Source organism: Papio anubis, unplaced genomic scaffold (genome assembly GCF_008728515.1).
Source record: "Papio anubis isolate 15944 unplaced genomic scaffold, Panubis1.0 scaffold60, whole genome shotgun sequence".
In the NCBI taxonomy this organism is placed as follows: domain Eukaryota; kingdom Metazoa; phylum Chordata; class Mammalia; order Primates; family Cercopithecidae; genus Papio; species Papio anubis.
In genome coordinates this window covers 5,204-25,000 of record NW_022166216.1, presented here as the reverse complement: position 1 = coordinate 25,000, position 19,797 = coordinate 5,204, and the positions used below count along the sequence as shown (strand labels likewise).

Genomic DNA, 19,797 nt, shown 5'->3' with positions numbered 1-19,797 from the left:
AGTGGTTTAAAAAAAATGAAGCGTTAAACATTAAACATTGAGAATTCATGTGCCTAAGACCTTCAAAACAGGTTTGGCACAACAAGCCATGCCCCACAGAGTACATATTTTGGCGGCAGTGCCAAAGATATGACACTTATGAAGGATGAACCACAGGTAAGTCCATTAGGGAAATAAAATTTATCTTTATTATTTTCTTCTAATTACAAAAATATACATTTTGTGTAAAATTTTCAAATACAAATTTTGAAATTGTGTAAAAATTTCAAAATAAATATTTTGAAAAGTGCAAGTTTCGCCATAATCTAGCCCCTGCAGAGAGCTACTGTTAAGGGTTTGGTAAGTATCCTTCCAGACACCTTTATCCGCATATATATTTTTATTACCCAAACACATTCATATCTTACAAAAATAGTCTGCAATTTGTTTTCTGTCTCTTAACATACCATTCTTCCCTATACAATGGCATATATATTAAACAGTAGGTTTAACAGCTGCACAGTATTTCACAGCTTGGATGTATCAGTTTATTTAACCATTCTCCTACTGACATTCAGGTTGTTGGTATTTTTTTCATGAATATAAACATTTTAGTGAGTATCAGTGACATGTATCTCACACACTGACATGACTATTTCTGTCAGATAAGTTCCTAGAAGTGTTACTATCAAAGTAGCATCCTCATTTGAGGATAGCAAGCTGGTCCTGATCATGCCAGTCTACTTTTAAGTAAATAAGACTCCAAATCTAACATGCAGGCTAGGCCATGAGGCAGAATAGTAGGGCTGAACCAGCTAAAGTCCTAGGGCTCCTGACTTTCCTTGTGAAGAAATCCATACAAGCACCTGGTGGAGGGGGCCAGTGTGAACTGCCAGTTCTTCTGCCCTCAAGCCAGTCAGAGGTTTCCATTTGCTTCCAAGCCTGGACAGCCTGACTCTGACAACAGATCATGTGGAAAGGCCAGAATAAAATATGTAGAATATAAGCAAAGAAACTGAGGCATGCAATTAATTCAGAAAGAGAGAGGAGGACATGAAAGATGCAAAGCTGTGTTTCTGTAAAACAGATTGATTTACCTGTTGCATAATGTAGTGAAATGGCACTGGATTTCATAGTGATCCCTCGGATCTGTTCATCTTCTCTGCTGTCCATGTACCTTAACTGGAAAAATGCAACATATGCATCTTCACTTTCCAAAGAATTAAAATGTAACATTAAAATTTGCTAATTTAGATTTTTGTTTTAAATATTTAAATTTTTATTTTTATTTATTTTTGCACAGACAGGGTCTCACTATGTTGCCCACGCTAGTCTTGAACTCCTAGCCTCAAGTGATCCTCCCACTTTGGCCTCCCAAAGTGCTGAGATTACAGGTGTGAACCACCATGCCCACCAATACTTAAATTTTAAACTACATAGAGTCTATTTTTTTTTTTTTTTTTGAGACAGAGTCTTATTCTTTTGCCCAGGATGGAATGCAGTGGCACAATCTCAGTTCACTGCAAACTCTGCTTCCCAGGTTCAAATGATTCTCTTGCCTCAGCCTCCCAAATAGCTGAGATTACAGGCATGTGCTAACATGCCTGGCTAATTTTTGTGTTTTTAGTAGAGACGGGGTTTCGCCACGTTGGCCAGGCTGGTCTTGAGTCCCTGACCTCAGGTGATCCACCCACCTCGGCCTCCAAAAGTGCTGGCATTGCGGGCATGAGCCACCACACCTAGCCCTCTCTTTTTTTTTTTTTTTTTTTTTTTTAAGATGATGGGGGTCTGGAGAAGTGAAGTTGGTTGAGGGGAAGGGAACATGACAAATTGAAAAACATTACCACTAGGAACTCATAAATGTATTCAAATACTGCATACCCTCCCCAGAGTGTTGCTCATCCAAGTATCAGCAATGAATGATGGGGCAGGTCAAGAACAGCTTACAGACAGCAACATTTGGGAGAATTCTTTCTAAATATCAAGAACATAGCCATTCTTTTCCTATTTACAAGCTGTTTGACAAATTCTGAGCAGAGACTGAAACAGAGGTCTCTAGAGGCAAGAGAAGTCTTTATTCCTTTCCCAAATTAATAGATTTTGAATACATCTTTTTTAAAAAAAGAATACAGTAGAAAATATTTGTAGTATGACCATTTCGTTGATGACTTTCATAACACCGTAATATCCACCAATGAGGATCTACATCTCATTCTCTAGACTTTGCAGTGCATCAGTATTGACAGTGGTTTTGTTTAAATAAGATTCCATCCCTTTCCAATTCCTCAGCCCTAAGCACCAGACTAACTTCCTCCTCCTTTCTCCAGAATGATTTTCCCTTACCCTACCTCATTCTCTCCACTGTCAAACTTTTGAAAAATTTTTAACCTTTCTATTTACTCCTTTCTTTCATTCAAAAGCACTGAGAATTATCTGTTGATATGAACTGCCACATGTATTCATCCACATTAATTCTGAAATTTTCAGAAAGGCTTCCATTTCCGCAGCTCTGGCAAAATCAAAGCCCTAAAAGCTACCAATGACCTCTGGCCAAACACAGTAATAATTGTCAATCCTCACTTTTCTTGATTCCAGTGCAGCGTAACAGTCACCCTTTGTGTGCATGTGTGTTACATGCATATGTGAAATTCTTCCAAGAGTCTGAAATATCTTAATTTACCTCCATCTCTCCTTAGATCCCATTGCTGGTTTCCCTTCACCTCTCCAACCTCTCAGTCCTTCAAAAAGTTTCAGTCCCTTATCAGTCTTCTATAATGTATGTTTTTAAGCACTGGGTTGGTATGAAACATGTGTAATACATAAATAACAACACAATGAACCCCTATGTATGCACCATCCCATTTCAAAAGGAAAAAAAAAAGTTTGTTACTTTTGAAGTACCCTGTGCTCCTCCTGGCTTATAGGTAACCACTATCCTGAATTTTATCTTGATCATTTCCTTATTTTCTTTATAATTTTTAAAAATGAGTGTGTCCCTAAGCAATACATCATGTAGAGTGGCAAGTTTTAAGCCTTCTATAAGACTCACGCTTACTCTGTTATACTGTCACTTTTTCTCTGCTCGATATTGTTTTCCTGAGATTCACCCATATTGACATAATTCATTCATTTTTATTACTGTAGGACTCCACCTCACAAATCTACCACACCCATTCATCCATTGAATTACCGGTGGACATGGAGACGGATTCCAGTTTTCTGTAACTATTACTGAGCTGATATGAACAGTTGTGGGTCTCTTGTACACTCCCTACCAGTAGAATTTCTGAGTTATTAAATCTGTACATCCTAAACCTAACTTGATATTTCCGAATTATTTTCCAAATAGTTGGACTGATCCACAGTGGAATATTACTTTTTTTGATTCATAACCTCAACAGCTGATATTGCTGGACTTTATTTTTTAAGATGGGTGATAAATAGCATCTCATGGTTTTAATTTACATTTCTCCTATTATTAATGGGATTAAGTATCCTTTTACAAGTTTCTTGTATTGGCCATTTAACATTCCTTTTCTGTGAACTGCCTATACAAGGCTTTTGTCCACCTTTCTACTGGTTGTAATACAGATTTATTTTGTTTTGGATAAGAGTTATTTATAGTCTCTGAATTATAGTCCTTTGTCAATTACATCTGTGTTATTAATATTTTTCACAGTTACCAGGCTTGTTTTTTCCATTTCTTTCTGGCATATTTGATAAGTATGTTCTAATTTTAAGTAGTTTACTAACCTTTTATTAAAAAGTTTGCACATTTTTGTCTTAAGAAATCTTCCTTTAAAGTCATAAAAATATTAGCCCATATTATTTTCTAAAAGCTTTATAGTTTTGCTTTTAAATAAAAATATCTTAACCATGCAATTGATTTGTGTGTGAAGTAGAGGTCCAATTTTTTTTCCCACATGGATAACCAATTGCCCAAGAACCATTTGAAAGGTTCATCTTTTTTTTTTTTTTTTTTTTTTTGAGATGGAGTCTTGCTCTGTCGCCCAGGCTGGAGTGCAGTGGCACACCTCAGCTCACTGCAAGCTCTGCCTGCCAGGTTCATGCCATTCTCCTGCCTCAGCCTCCCGAGTAGCTGGGACTACAGGCACGCACCACCATGCCCGGCTAATTTTTTTATATTTTTAGTAGAGACGGGGTTTCACCGTGTTAGCCAGGATGGTCTCTATCCTCTGACCTGGTGATCTGCCTGCCTCGGCCTTCCAAAGTGCTGGAATTACAGGCGTGAGTCACCGCGCCTGGCCGAAAGGTTCCTCTTTTTCCCACAGATCTGAAATTCCAGCCTACTATTCTAGGCTTACTATTCTGAGCCATCCAGTCAATTTCATGCCTCAGTCAATTCCAGGCCACAGGTTACAACACATCAATACATTCACAGTAAGTCTTGCCAGTGGGTAAGACGTATTTCCATACCCTACTCTTCTTTAGCCATGTCCCAGCTATTAATTGGTTTATTTGCTCTTCTGTATATATTTTAAAATCAGCATATCAAGTTGAAATTTTTAAATATCTGTTGGAATTTTTACTGGAATTCCTGAATCTATAGATCAATATTTTTTAAATGTCATTTAAAAAATACTGAGTCAGCCAATACATACATACGGCATATCCTTCCATTTATTTAAGTTTTTTCCAATATCTCGTAGGTGGTGTTGTTGTTTTGTTACTTTTTAAGAGATAGGGTCTTGTGCTATCCACCAGGCTGGAGTGCAGTTGCTGTCACAGCTCACTGCAGCCTCAAACTCCTGGTTTCATGCAATTGTCCTACCTCAGTTTCCTAAGTAGCTTGGATTATAGGCACGAGCCACCATGCCCAGCACAGGTACATTTATTATGCTATTTAAATGGTTTATGTTTTTAAATAGATAATTTAAATATTGATCTATTTATTGCTCATGTATACTTCTTTTCAACGGTTTTCACATCCTGAAACCTGCCAAATTGTTACTAATATCCTAGCAATTTATCTACATTTTTGTTTTCTTCCTTTCCAAAATTCACACTTTTTATTTTTCTTTCCAGCTTTATCACTGCAACTAGAACCTCCAGTACAACGTAAAGGAGAAGTTATAACACAATGAGCAGAAGGGTGTGATGGCCATTCTTCCCTTATTCCTGGCTATGAATAGAAAAGCTTTTTAACACTTCATCATTGAGCTCAATCTTCATTCTAGGTTTTTTATAAATATCCCACATCAGATTACAGAAGTTCTCTTCTGTAACTACGTTGCAAAGAGGTTTTATCACAATAGATGTTGAATTTTACTACATGTCTTTATTATCTGTTGAAATGATCATGATTTTCTTCCTTTAATCTATTAATATAGTGAAATTACATGTTAAACCAATCTTGAATTCCTTGGGACAAACTCAATTTGGATATGAATAATCATCTTTTTATACTATGCTGAATTCTGTTTCTTAATAGGATTATAATTTTTGCATCCATAATCGTAAGGTTGGTATATAATTCTCCTGTCTTGTATTATCCTTAACAGACTTTTGGTATCAAAGTTACGCTATCTTCATATGATCTGGAGAATACTGCCAATTGTTGGGTTTTTCTCTGCTATATTTTGAAATGGTTTAAGTAGGACTGAAATTATTCCTTGAATGTTTGGCAGAACTAGAGAGTTAAACCATATGGGTCTTTTCTTTATGGAAAGATTTTTGCCAACCAATTCAATTTCTTTTTTTTTTTTTTTTTTTGAGATGGAGTCTCACTCAGTCGCCCAGGCTGGAGTGCAGTGGCGCAATCCCGGCTCACTGCAAGCTCCGCCTCCCGGGTTCACACCATTCTCCTGCCTCAGCCTCCTGAGTAGCTGGGACTACAGGCGCCCGCCACCACGCCTGGCTAATTTTTTGTATTTTTAGTAGAGACAGGGTTTCATCAATTTCTTAAACGACTATAGAATAATTCAAGTTTCCTATTTCTTCTTGACTCCATTTTAGTAAGTTATGTTTTCCAGACAATTTTCCAGTTTAGCACTTTTAAGTTTTAAGTTTACTGGCACAGAGTTGTTCATTATATCCTATTAATACCTGATTAACTTCTGTAGCATTTTTCTTTCCTGGTATCACTTATATCTGCCCCCTCTCTTTTCTTCCTGATCATCTTGCTGGTATTTTGTCAGTTGTATTACTCTTCTTTAAAGTCATTCATTCAAAAATATTTATTTATATATACTATGCTTTGTATATGTCCAAAATACAGTGAGCCACACTAGGAACATTAACAGGTCAAAAGTGTCAAATGTTCCTCAACAATGTCAATGAAAAACAAAACAAAAACGTTTCCTAGTCAAGATAATCAAAAATTATCTATATTGCTAGTAACTGTTTCAATTAATAACATTATATTTTTAGAGCAACTTTAAGTTTACAGAAAAATCGACTGAAGGTTCCCACATACTCTCTCCTTCCACCCACACAGTTTCCCCTATTATATCTATCTTGTATTAGTATATGGTGTGATACACTTGTTACAACTGATGAACCAATATTGATGCATTATGATTAATTAAAGCCCATAGTTTACATTAGGGTTCACTCTTTGTTTGTTAGCTGGGTTACTTTTTTCCAAAAACAAACTTCTGGCTTCATTGATCCTTTCTATAAAATGTCTATTTACTATTTCATTAATTTATGCTTTACTATTTCCTTTCATCTACTTATTTTAGAGTTATTGTACCTTCTCTAAATTCTCAAGTGGGGAAAATATAAGTATTTCATTATTTCACTCAACCTAGTTTTTTCAGCCTCCTCTAGATAGTATCTTGGGCCAGCTTCCCTCCCAACCCACACATCAATTCCCAAATCGACCTTCAACTCTACTGGGTCTACTCTGTGGATTCAATTTTACTTCTCCATCTCCTCTTCTCTTTGTTCTCTGTCACCTGATAAACCCTATTGATCATATCCTAAATTCATTATGGAAACGAATACATCTTTATTTTTCTACTGGCAAGTAAATTATTCCAAGCCCTTAAAACTCATAGCTACAAATAAAGATCTCTTTAATTTTATTTCCTCAAACACTATTTTCAGGCTAGGTGTGGTGGCTCACACCTGTAATTCTAGCACTTTGGGAAGTCAAGGCAGGAGGACTGCTTGAGCCCAGGAGTTCAAGATCAGCCTGGGGAACATGGCAAAATCCTGTCTCTACAAAAAATTAGCCATGTGTGTTTGTGTGCACCTGTAGTCCCAGGTACCCAAGAGGAGGAGGTGGGAGGATCACCTGAGCCCAAGAGGGCGAGGCTGCAGTGAGCCGTGCATGATCACACCACTGCACTCTAGCCTGGGCAACAGAAAGAGATCCTGTCTCAAAAACAAAAATCAAAAACCCACTATTTTCATCACTATCCTCAGGCACAAGCAGCTTTCCTTTGATACTTAGGTTACCTTTTAAGGTCTTCTATAATCTATTCTCCCTGCCAGTATGTTTTCTCTGTCACTAGCCTCTAGGCAAATGCTCCACTCAAATAAAGCACAACACACAAGTTAGCCTTTATCTGTGTTATTCCTGACCACCTGGTAGTTTTTCTGTCTTCTCCTCAAACCATGCAACTTATTCACCTACAAGGAATCTCTTTCACTGTGAAATCTTCCAAAATTGTGTATCATTTGCTTGTTGCAAAAACTCACTTTCGCACTTATAAAATATTAATATAAAGCAATACAAAGCAATATAGAAGTAACTATTTTCTCATCAGCAATTTAATCTTGCAAAATGGATTGGCAGCTTTTAGATGCAAGAACAATGTTTTATACCCTTTTGGATCGCTAAAGAACACAGGAAATGGTTCATTACATTGTTGACTGAAATGCGACAAGTATTTATAAAATAAGAACATACCTTGCCTGCTAGGCGGCTGGAGATGATTCCATTGCTAGATATAAGACAGTCAGTCAGAGTAGTTTTTCCTGTTAAATAAAATAGGGACATCAATTCAAATCCATGTCTTTCTTAAAAGGGGTCATGGATCATACCTATAGATTTTAAATCTGGTCAGAAGAATTAGTTTAGTAAAGATTTTCAATTTACCTATGCTAGGTAACAAAAGACAAAAGAGATTTATTAGACTTTTGAACAGAATATCATCAGGAAGGACATACATGCTAGCACTCTATAATGCTGTAATCTTATCTCCAACCCTGTGGATCTAATCACCCTCATCTGAAAAGTTGTGAAGGTCCTTGCTTCATTTCAAAACAAAAATTCAAGTTCTTGGTTTAAAAAAACATGACATACTATAAAGAAGAATGCTACCTACTCAGGTAACTGTGTTCATTTCAAACGCTTTATAGCAAGGCAGGCTTCCCCAACATCACAGAAAACTTTTAAAGGAAAGAAGACTTGCTTCTTAGCAAACACCACTCTCAACTGCCCACAGCTTCACTCCACTGAGACATACAGAGACACACCTCCCTTATTTATCAAAACAAGCACTTAAAAAGGATTCTTACCATGGTCAACGTGAGCCAAAACACAAATATTCCTGATGTTGGCAGTGTTTTTCTGGAGATGAATCATCTTATCCAAACTGTTGAGCACCATGGTTACTTATTTCCTGTGACTAAAAATTAAGTAATTATTAGCCCAGAGGCTAAAGGTCGGGGCAAAAGAAAAAAAATAATAAACGCTAGGAGGTGGCAAGGCTTCTCAAACCCCTTAAACTAAGAACCCAGTGAATGTTTATTGATGAGACACACCACCTAGGCCTAAGTCCCGTTCGAGCACCAAAGTCAATATCCTAGCACGATTACACTTAAGGAGTTTGCTTATCCTTCCGGATCCGAAGGCTGCGATGAATCACGCAGCTCGAGGCGGCTGGGTGCGCAGTGACACCAGTAACCCTGCCGGTAGAGGAGTACTCGGGTAAACTTCTCCAGGCCAATGACCACGTACAGGAAGGGTTGCATGCAGGAGGGAGAGAAGATAATGAAGAAGATGCTCCCTTTCTCTCTTCAGTCTTCCCCCAAGTCCCTCATCCTGACATTCTCGCTAGTCCTCGCGGGAGGTCGAATACCCAGCTTTATCCCTGCCCACGGAGCCCGAACAAAGTTTTGGGTCACGTGCTTATTATCCAAGCAGGTGCACTGCCGGTCTTTCATTCCTTTCTAAACAAAAAGGAAAAACCTCTACACTACATGCCCTTCATTTCGGTAGGGTCCCGGATTCGTTCTCTTTGAGAATCGCTGGTCCACACAGACAGGCCACCGCCCCGGCCCCAGACTGGAAGCGACACTCCGGGGACCACCGCTCCCAGCCAGAGCTCGGCCCCAGGCCCCGTTCCCGCCTCAGAGCCGCAGCGAGCGGAGTCCTCCAAGCACCGCCCAGAGGCTGGCCGAGGAGGATGCAAGTCCCCAGCGCGAGCCCGCACTCACCGGCGGCAGCAGCCCCACCAGCCCAGCTTCTCCTCTCGGGTCGCAGCCAGCCACACCAAGAGCTTCCGAAACGCAAAGATCTCTGCGGGTTCCGCACGCCCGCGCGCCAGTGGGCGGGGCCGGCTGACGCTCGACCTTTCACCCGCGTGTCTCTGACGCCACCGGAAGCCGGCTCCGGGTCTGTCACCAGGCATTCCTCTGTTGCCTTGACTACGGCGGGCGTTGTGGGAGTGGAGAAGCCGCAAGTGCTGAGGGAAGGTGGAGGAAGGCATGGCAGCCAAGAGCATGAGGAGCTGGTGTCTGTGTCAGATTTGTTCCCTGCGGCAAGAAATGCCGCTGGCTTTAGTGGCGGCCGGGGCTTGGGAGCCGACCTAGGGGCCCAGGGTGCGCGGAGAGCTGGCTCCTCGGGAACCCTGAGAATGGCCGTCCCCCGCAGATCAAGGGACGAGGACGCAGCGACATCCCCACCTATCCCGTTCCACGAATACTCGCTCCGCACCCGCCGGCTACCTGGGGGTAAACGTTTCTTCGTAGCCCCTGAGACTCTGCAATCAAGGATGCAAAGTAAAATGCCACCCAGGCCGGGTAATATATGTGAAGCAGCGACGGATATAAGACTGGCAGGGAGTAGTGGGATGTGATCCCGACTGGGAGAATGCATTTCCACCCCGTCATCCCTCACCACAAAGATGAAAAAGAACAGTGCTCAAGGCCCTGAGTCTGCAACCCATATCACACTTTCTTTCATCTGCTTTCTGTCCTCCCAGCCAGACCATATTCGTGATTCCTCGGGCCTCCGCTCTTTGGGATCCGCCTGACTGAAAAGGCAGTATAGTAGTCCCCACCCTGAAACCTAGAATCCAACTGAGTCTTGCCTAACAACCTTCCATCACCTAGAAACACAGTCTTCTCCTTCCTCAGCTTCACTGTTGACCCAGGGATTAGATCATTATTTGCTAAGTAAATATGAAAGTGTCAATCCCTTCGTATTTGTAATCCCCTTCAAAGAAAACACCTGTAATGTTGATGGAAAGCAGTTTTTTGATAGTCTCATAATAAACACAGTTCGTGAATTAGAAGTAGATTAAAATATCAACAAATTAACTTTGGGTGTATGAATCTGCAGACTGGTGTGCAGGAGACAATTTTTACTTTTTTCCTAATTTACATTCAACGCAAGTTCCTTTCTCATTCAACTGTTAGGAAATTCAGTCTTCATTATGTTGAGGGCTACCCTTGGAATGGTGTGATTTTACTTTTTCTTTGTTTTTGGTTGTGGTTGTTTGGTTTTTTAAGGGTTTTATTTTTATTTTTTGATACTGCAATAAATACACAAGAGGTGTCATAAAAATCCATAATATTGTAAAATATCTATATTATAAAACACTTTCATAATTCTATCTTCCACAGATAACAAATGTTCTTTAAGACTTGTTTTACATGTGCATTGATTTTTTTTTTGACAGAGTCTCACTCCGTCGCCAGGCTGCAGTGCAGTGGCGTAATCTCAGCTCACTGCAATCTCCGCTTCCCGGGTTCAAGCAATTCTTCTGCCTCAGCCTCTCGAGTAGCTGGGATTACAGGCTCATGCCACCACACCCAGTTAATTTTTGTATTTTTAGTAGATCTCCTGACCTCATGAATCACCTGCCTCGGCCTCCCAAAGTGCTGGGATTACAGGCGTGAGCCACTGCGCCTGGCCTGCATCGATTTTATTTTATTTTTTTAAAAAGAGAATATTCTGAGCATACTATTCTACAATCCAGTTTTTTACTATTTACAATCTCAGCATCTTCCAGTGACCATGCATAAAGGTCACCCTCATTCTCTTAAATAACTGTATACTATTAGCTTATATGATATATTGGTCAAGGTTCTTAGTTATGGATAACATAACCTCCTTTCATTAGTTTAGGCAAAAAGGGATTTATTAAGGCGTGTTTATAGAGAGAGAGAGAGAGTTCACTTGGAAGAACTTAAGAAATCATTTTCAAAATAAGCTTCCAGGAAAAACTTCCAAAAATTTTACCACAGAACAGGACTGACAAGAGGCCACTGCCTCTGCCATAATCAGAAAATTGCAACAGAGCTGTAGACTCCAGAATCACTCGTCTCTTCCATGGTCAAGAAGCTGCCAAGTTAGGAAACCAGCTTGCAAATCAAGATGCCACCTAACAACTTCTAACTCCAATCTCTTGTTGCCTCTATTACATTCATGCAAGCAAAATAAATGTTGTGCCTTGACTCTCTCCTTATGTAGCTCTGTTCTGAGTCAAAGTATCATGTGAATACATGTAGCAGGTGAAACCTAATTTGTATGTGGAACCTTTCTGCAAGAGCCTGGGAAATTCCCTATTAGCTTTTCAGCTTCTATAGTGTAACAAGACACTAAATTGTTATGAGACACTTAATTGCTGTGCTTCCACCATGTAGAGATAGACCATTATTTATAGATTGTTTTTATAGAGGAAAAAGGTTTTTTTCAGTAAAGCTCTAGAATTTAGAAATTGTGAGTTTATTGGCGGTCTCTGATTAAAATGCAATTACAACACAAAATGTTTTTTAAGGTTAATCTTTCAGTTTATTTTTTGCACAGGCGACATCATTGTCCACATGGAACCACAAGGATTTATGAAAATTCTGGGGTGTTTTTCCCTACAACTGAGTATTTGGAAAAATATCCTATGTATGACAATGTTCTTCCAACTCAGAGTCTTAAACCCAAGCAAGAAATTCGAGCATGCCGTGGTAAAATGGAAGGAATAACTACATTTAAGTAAATATTTAGTAACTATTTGCTTTACTTATTTTTCTTCCAACTCTTTTGCTGTCAATAAATTTTTCTAGCTATTTAAATTACTGTTTCATGGATTTAAGTTGAACCAATCTAATAGGCAAGAGACTAGTTAAGTCACAACTTGAAAAAAAACAGAAAAATGAGAATTAGGTTGACAAAGTGTGAGAAGAAAAAAGGGATATAAAAAGTTCTGTTTTTTTTTAACTTCCTAAAATATCTAATATTTGTCTGCTTTCCACTGTCACCACCACCTACAGCAGGGTGTCCAATCTTTTGGCTTCCCTGGGCCACACTGGAAGAAGAATTGTCTTGGGCCGCACGTCAAATCCAGTAACACCAACCATAGCTGATGAGCAAAAAAAAAAAAAAAAAAAAAAAAAATCACAAGAAAATCTCATAATGTTTTAAGAAAGTTTACAAATTTGTGTTGGACTTCATTCAAAGCCGTCCTGGGCCGCATGCAGCCCATAGGCTGCAGGTTGGACAAGCTTGACCTAGAGGAATGCAGTCGCTTTCTAAGTGTAATATCTGAATCTACTCTAGTTTTTGCAGTTTGATCTGTTTTCAATACTTCAGCCTGCCCAAATGCAAACCAAATCCTATCACTTTTCTGCTTAAAATACTCTTAAACTTTCCCATTGTGTTTAACACAAACCAGAATCCTTACCAAAACCATGTAGAGGCATGGTTTGCTCACTACTTAATTCTATAATTCATTTTCACTGTAGTATCCTTTTTACTCTTTTATGCTCCATCCCATGGGCCATTTTTTATTTATTTGAAAAGTGCCAGGTTTCCTTGTCTCAGGGTCTTCCAAGATACTATTTTCCCTACCTGCAATTTTCCTTCCCTCTCTTAGCTAATGCTCATTCAATCTGCAGATCTCAACTAAATTATCACTTGAATAAGCCTTCTCTGACACTTCACCCAGTTTTCAGATTAGGTAAAATTCTTCTATGTAAGCTCCCAAAGCACCTTCCTGTTATTTATCATTAGGTTGGTTTCAGTGTTTCATGAAAGCAGGAAATAAGTCTATTGTTGTCTCAGCATTCTATTTTTAGAAAACTAATACAATGCCTACTAGCACATAGTAGGTACCCAATATTTGTTCAGTGAGTGATGAAAAAAAATCCTCTTAAATCTGTACTTTTCACTTGAACTTACCTTTTTTGATTTCTCAAATTTTTGTCAGTTAGGTGGATTAAGTATATTTACTTATTATTTTATTTGAACTGTTAATGTATGTACTATATTCAAGGTACAATCCTGATGTTAAGTATAAAAATGTCAATAAGTTTGTGAACCCCAAATATCTGAGATAGATCTCAGTTAATTTAGGAAGTTTATTTTGCCAAGGTTGAGGGCGCATGCTGGTGACACAGCCTCAGGAGGTCCCAATAATATGTGCCCAAGGTGGTCAGAACACAGTTTGGTTTTATACGTTTTAGGGAGACACACGTCAATCAACATATACGTTAGATTAATATTGGTTCGTTCCGGAAGGGTGGGACAAATTCGAAACTGGGAGTGAGCTTACAGGTCATAGGTAGATAAGAGACAAATGGTTGCATTCTTTTGAGTTTCTGATGAGCTTCTCCAAAGGAAGCAATCAGATATGCATTTGTCTCAGTGAGCAGAGGGGTGACTATGAATACAATGGGAGACAGGTTTGTCCTAAGCAGTTCCCAGCTTCACTTTTCCCCTTAGCTTAGTGATTTCGGGGCCCCAAGATTTATTTTCCTTTTACAAGTTGAAGTTCCTGCTTTCAAGGAACTCAGACATCATATTTCTATAATTTAGAGTTTTTAAAATGCTCTGTAATAGCTTTAGATTTTGATGTTAGCCATTTTCATTTCATTTCAGTTGCAGCTCATTCTTATATAGCAAAGGTGGAGACTTTCAAACTTTTAGTCTAATATGTCTATTTTTAACATTTCAGGCATTCCTTGCAGTAATAATACTTTGGTGACTCTAGTTACTTGTGTAGGTGTATGGCTCTTCCACAGATGGAAGATTTTACTTAAGTCCTCAGATTTTGGTATGCAGTAGTACCATCTAGAAGTGTTACAATTGCAGATTCCAGATCTCCATCTAAAAGAGCCAGTAGATAATAGAGTGGGTCTCAGGAAACTACATTTTTAACCAGCATTGCTAGTGATTCTGTTGCCACTGATTCAGTGCAGTAGGTCAGGAACTGGACTGCTCACTGAGGATGACATGGAACATAAAACAGAGACGGTCTTTGCTTTACTGTTGTTTATAGTGCTGTGGGAAAGTCCAGATAAGAAAATATCAGATAAATAACTAAGATAATTATGGATTATAATAAGTGAGATGAAGAAATTGAACAACTGGTTGAGACTGATTGATTGGGAATGGCTCTTTGTCTTCACTTTAATTTATTAATATTTATTTCTTGATGCTTTAGTGGTTCATATTAGAGATTTAAAATAAATTTTACAATATTTGTATTTATTGAACAGAGATTGTGCTTTTAACCAGTTCTAAGTGTAGAAATTGAGAAAATTTAACCTGCCATATCTTTCTTTTAAAAGGCAGTTGCTTTTCAATTCTGGATTTCCCCTATTGACTTATTCAAGTAAGCCTTAATAGTTTTTTTTTTAATAAAAAAGAAAGTCCCAAAGTCCAAAATGCCAATAAAAATAAATTTATTCATTTCTTAAATTGTCATCTCTTCACTTAGTACGACATTGGATCTTTTCTTTATATTTTCACTGGGAAACTAGCAGTATTTCTAAGAGTCATAATCTAGGAGCTTGAAACTCTTGCTTGACTCCCTCATGTTGACTGTGGTGACTATGCAGTAGAAAGTGGATTTATCTGTACAAACAAAGAAGCATTCTGTACCTTTGCATAGTACAGGAAGTGACTGTGTAAAGAGGTGTCTGAACTTGTACAAGATTTTGGATCCTTTATGTTAAGTACAGCCAGAAGCTAATCCTAGATGACTGCCAGAGCTGGCAGGAAGCCCGCCCCACAGCAGGATCTCTAGACACACCAAATGCCTTAGGATATATCAGATGAATAAAGAATTTATCTACCCTCTACTACTACCCAGAAAGCGGCTTCTAGCTCTGGAGGCTACTTCTGGGCCAATTTAACTAGTCTAAATCCAGAGAAACTGAGAGTTCTAAGCTTTGCTTTTATTTTCTTTTCCTTTCCCTGATTCTTCTTACTTCCTAATTCTGCATTTTGTTTTATTCCCTCTAGCTTGTGATTTAGAAGAGACGGGAAGAACAACTCACATGTCTTGGTGTTAAGAGGCATGTGATTCTAATACTTCATCTAATATTAAATAAAAAATTATTAAACATTTATTGAAGCATCAAGCACTATAATTAGACACCCGGGATATAGCGTGGTGATTAAAGCAGTCAAGATCTCAGCTGACAGATGCTGCAGTCCCCACAGATGGGTAACCCAAAAACATCACCAAAATAAGTCTAAAATTACAACAATGATGAAATCTATGAAGGAAAGGAGCGCACAGGTATCTTGACAGCCAGAATAAGAGTTTGACTTTCTCAGGGAATAAGAAAAATGAGTCAAAACCTGAAGGATGTTAAATTAGCTGGATTAAGAGGCGGAAGGAAATGCATTCCAAGCAGAGAGAGAGAGAGTAGCATGTAGCAGGAAGGAGCATGGAAAGGAGAAAATTATCAAAGAGGGACAGCTGGAGCAGAGAAAGCAAGAGGAAGCACAGTGACAGTTGAGGCTAGTGAAGGAGGCCAGGCAGAGCCTTTAAGCCATGTTCAGTGTTGTCTATGTCCTTATAGTAATACGTCATGAAGGTTTCTTTTCTATTTTGTTGTGTTTTTTTTGTTTTTTTTTTTTTGGTGGAGGGTAGAGTAGGGAGGAAGGGAGTTAAGGAAGAGGCCAGGGAGATGAGAGCAAGAATGACCTGATCAGATTTACTTGGGAAAGCATTACTTCAGGTGCCATGTGGAGAAAAGATTGGAGGAAGAACTAGAGTAGATGTGGGTAAATGAGTTTAGGAAGCTATTAAAGTGATTCAAATGAGCCATTGTAAAAACTTTGCATATTATGGTAGTGGCAGATGTGGAAAAAAGTGATTAGATTTGAGAGATATTTATGAGGCAAAATTGACAGTAGTTGATGATGGACTAGATAGGGGAGAGTAGTAAGGTATAAAGGGTGAGTCCTAAATTTCTGACTATGCGTCTGAAACGATGGTAATAGCATTCGCTTAAATAGAGAACAAGCAAAAAGGACCACATTTATTGAGGGGAAATAGCGAGTTGATTTGTGACATATTAAGTTTTGAGTTGCCACTGAATATCCAAGAGATCATCATAGATACTGGTATGGAGCTCAGAGAAGAGGTCTAAGCTGAGATGTAAAGTTGAGGGTTTTTTCAATCTAGGTAGTAATTGAAGCTGTGGGAGTAGAAGAGTTATCCTCAGAAGTGAACAGTGGATGAAAAGAAGTATGTGTAGGTAGGTCCAAGTCTTGAGGAACGCTAACATGTATTTAATGACCGAGTAAAGGTAGATGAAGCTGCATAGGAGACTGGCAAGAAATAATCAGAAAGTCAGGAAGAGAAAGTTTCCTAGAAACAGACAGTGTGGATAATAATGTCAATTACTGTTGGAGAGGTCAAGTAAGATGAGGACTAAAAATGTTCAATGAATTTAATCACATGGAAGACATGGTGAACCTTAGAGCTATATTAGGGAATTGGCAATGCTGGAAACCAGATTGAAATGGATTGGAGTGGGTGAGAAAACAGTTAATTAGTCTAAGAAATTATGTTGTGAATAGAAGAAGAATTCAGTGAGGGTTTCGGGTTTCTTCGGGGAACTTACAGACATACGCAGCAAATATTGATTAATACAAGATAGTTTAATCACAAAATGAGTCATGTGTCAATAGAATCCAGAAGAAAAAAGCAATCTATGAAGTCTTGGGGTAGTAACAGTAGTGGCTACCATATTGATCTTACTGTGTACCAAGCAGTCTTAAAAGTGTGTGTGTATATCCTTAAAAACAACTATGTGAGATAGAAGATATTATTGTGCCCTATGAAATATAAAGAAACTGGGACATAAACAGATTAATGAAATTATCCAAGGTCCTGCAGCTAGTAAATGGACGTAGGCGGTCTGATCAGTCTAAGTTTGCGTTCTTTTCCATTCCTCAGTTTTTACCTCAGTGTCTGCAGTACTACCTCTGTCACATAATGTTATATAGCGCCCAGGTTGGCTGCATTACCATCCCAGATGCATTACCATCTGGGAGATCCAAAGATGAGGAACACTTATATCCATAATCTGAATGTGATTTATGTCTAAAGACCAGAGTTACTAATCATCTAACAATAAGCGAGAAAACAGCATGAATTCAAAAAGAAGAAAGTATGCCAAAATAGTTTGCTGGAGACTTTAAGTAGGATGAATAAGGACTTTGACAAAGTGGACTCAGGGGGAATATATTTTAAACTTTTCAGGTTTAGTAAATTTTACCTGAAATTTCCTTCCAGGTTAGAAAAAAAAATCAATTACTTGAGGATATTATTTACTGAAAATCCAATTAACTGACATTAATTAAAAATTAATGATATTTTAAAAACTAGAATTTTTGATATATTTACTTTTCTCAAGATATTTAGTCACTGGATAGGACTTTATAAGAAATTCAGTTACTTCTTTCAAGTAGTTTATCAACTATTACCATTTTAATATCTTCTCAGACTTTTCAAGGAAAAAAAGCCTTGACATTTTCCATATTTCATTGAAATAATTAGAAATAAAAGAACTTGTGAGGCTGTGTTTCAAATTTATATATTTCAGGTCGGATTATCGTCCTTATGAAATAGTTAAACAGCCTCGCCATGTGCCAGAAGAATATAAACCAAAACAAGAGAAGATTGATCTTGGTACTACCTACAAACGGGATTTTAATTCGTACAAAGTGCAGCCTGTGGCAATAGTCCGGCCTTTGGAGAGACAACAAGTTAAAAAAGGAAAGTTGGACATGGTCCCGACTTACAAAGGTAACTTGCCATTTCATAAATGAAGGAGCCAAAAAACTAAAACTTACTTCCAGCTTTAACATCTAATATCAAATTATAATTTTGGTGTGCTGCCAAACTTAGCCTCCATGGCTCAGGAAAGAACATTTCTCTCTTTGGCAAAATAGTATTGTATAGTAACAAAAGAAAATAGACCATTTGTCTGATTGAGAAGTAAAAGACCCACATTCCCATCCAAAGTCATCTACTTTGTTCTCTCTGTTTCAAAACATGAAAAACAAGGGATGCCATTAAACAAGCATTATGTTAACATTTGTCACTTCATGTCACATTTAGTTGGCATTGTTCTTTTCTTCCCATCCTAGAAAGAGTTGAAATTCTACCGAGAGTATTGGGATCTTTGAGGTCAAATAAATAGCAATGCTCTTCTCCATTCAAGTCCTGAACCAACCTATAAAGCAAAAGAATTACCAGATGGAGAAGCACAATGTTACTTTTACACTGATAAAGGACAAAATAGAGAATGAAGCTTTCATCTGTAAGCAGGCGATTCCTGATACTGAACCTCAGAATTAGGTAGGCTTATGTACCCCATGATAGATAGTGCTAGACTGCCACATAGGGGTCCTGCTCCTCTAAGAATTCTGGGATGGTGGAAGGGTGAGAATACTTTCTCTTTACAGGCAACTGACTTAGAGGCATAGGAGTTGGGCCATGTGTGTTTTTCTTTCCAAAAACGTGTTTTTGTTGTTATTATTGAGACAGAGTCTCGCTCTGTTGCCCAGGCTGGAGTGCAATGGCGGGATCTTGGCTCACTGCAACCCCGCCTCCCGGGTTAAAGCGATTCTCCCACCTCAGCCTCCCAAGTAGCTGGGATTACAGGTGCATGCCACCATGCCCAGCTATTTTTTTTGTATTTTTAGTTGAGATGGGGTTTCACCATGTTGGCCAGGCTGGTCACCAACTCCTGACCTCAAGTGATCCACCCACCTCAGCCTCCCAAAGCCTCCCAATGTGCTGGGATCAAAGGCATGAGCCACCACACCTGGCCCCAAAACCGGGAACGGGGTCTTTGTTTTTAAACAGGCTACTTTTGAGGAATGGGGTCTTTGTTTTTCAAACAGGCTTTTTTTTTTTTTTTTTTTTTGAGATGGAGTCTCTGTTGCCCAGGCTAGAATGCAGTGGCACAATCTTGGCTCACTGCAACCTCTGTCTCCTGGGTTCCAGCAATCCTCCTGCCTCAGCCTCCTGAGTAGTTGGGATTACAGGCACCCACCACCACACCTGGCTAATTTTTTTTTTTTTTTTTAGACGGAGTCTCACTCTGTTGTCTAGGCTGGAGTGCAATGGCTCAATCTTGGCTCACTGCAACCTCCGCCTCCCGGTTCAAGTGATTGTCCTACCTCAGCCTCCTGAGTAGCTGGGATTACAGGTGCACACCACCACACCCGGTTAATTTTTGTATTTTTAGTAGGGATGGGGTTTCACCATGTTGGTCAGGCTGGTCTCGAACTCTTGACCTTGTGATCCATCCACCTCAGCCTCCCAAAGTGTTGGGATTACAGGCATGAGCCACCGCACCCGGCCACTAATTTTT

The 19,797-nt window shown here is 38.9% G+C and overlaps 3 protein-coding genes across 3 annotated transcripts; 2 read left to right on the top strand and 1 right to left on the bottom strand.

The window, feature by feature from the left end:
- Positions 1–6: 6 nt before the first annotated feature.
- On the bottom strand, positions 7–9,517 carry LOC116268666 (elongation factor-like GTPase 1). Its single transcript, XM_031662390.1, has 5 exons — positions 9,391–9,517; positions 8,470–8,579; positions 7,859–7,926; positions 1,077–1,161; positions 7–936 (listed from the first exon to the last, which is right to left on the bottom strand). Exons 2-5 carry the CDS (start codon positions 8,558–8,560, stop codon positions 896–898), a joined length of 285 nt encoding a protein of 94 aa, XP_031518250.1. The 5' UTR covers positions 8,561–8,579; positions 9,391–9,517; the 3' UTR covers positions 7–895.
- Positions 8,811–9,979, top strand: LOC116273361. Its single transcript, XM_031662388.1, has 3 exons — positions 8,811–8,881; positions 9,173–9,713; positions 9,826–9,979. The coding sequence occupies exons 1-3, from the start codon at positions 8,811–8,813 to the stop codon at positions 9,922–9,924; spliced, it is 711 nt and encodes a 236-aa protein (XP_031518248.1). The 3' UTR covers positions 9,925–9,979.
- Positions 9,980–11,044: 1,065 nt separating this feature from the next.
- LOC101024446 (stabilizer of axonemal microtubules 1) lies at positions 11,045–18,992 on the top strand. The gene is made up of 3 exons (XM_031662389.1): positions 11,045–12,166; positions 18,019–18,221; positions 18,566–18,992. Exons 1-3 carry the CDS (start codon positions 11,928–11,930, stop codon positions 18,616–18,618), a joined length of 495 nt encoding a protein of 164 aa, XP_031518249.1. The 5' UTR covers positions 11,045–11,927; the 3' UTR covers positions 18,619–18,992.
- The last annotated feature ends 805 nt before the right edge of the window (positions 18,993–19,797 follow it).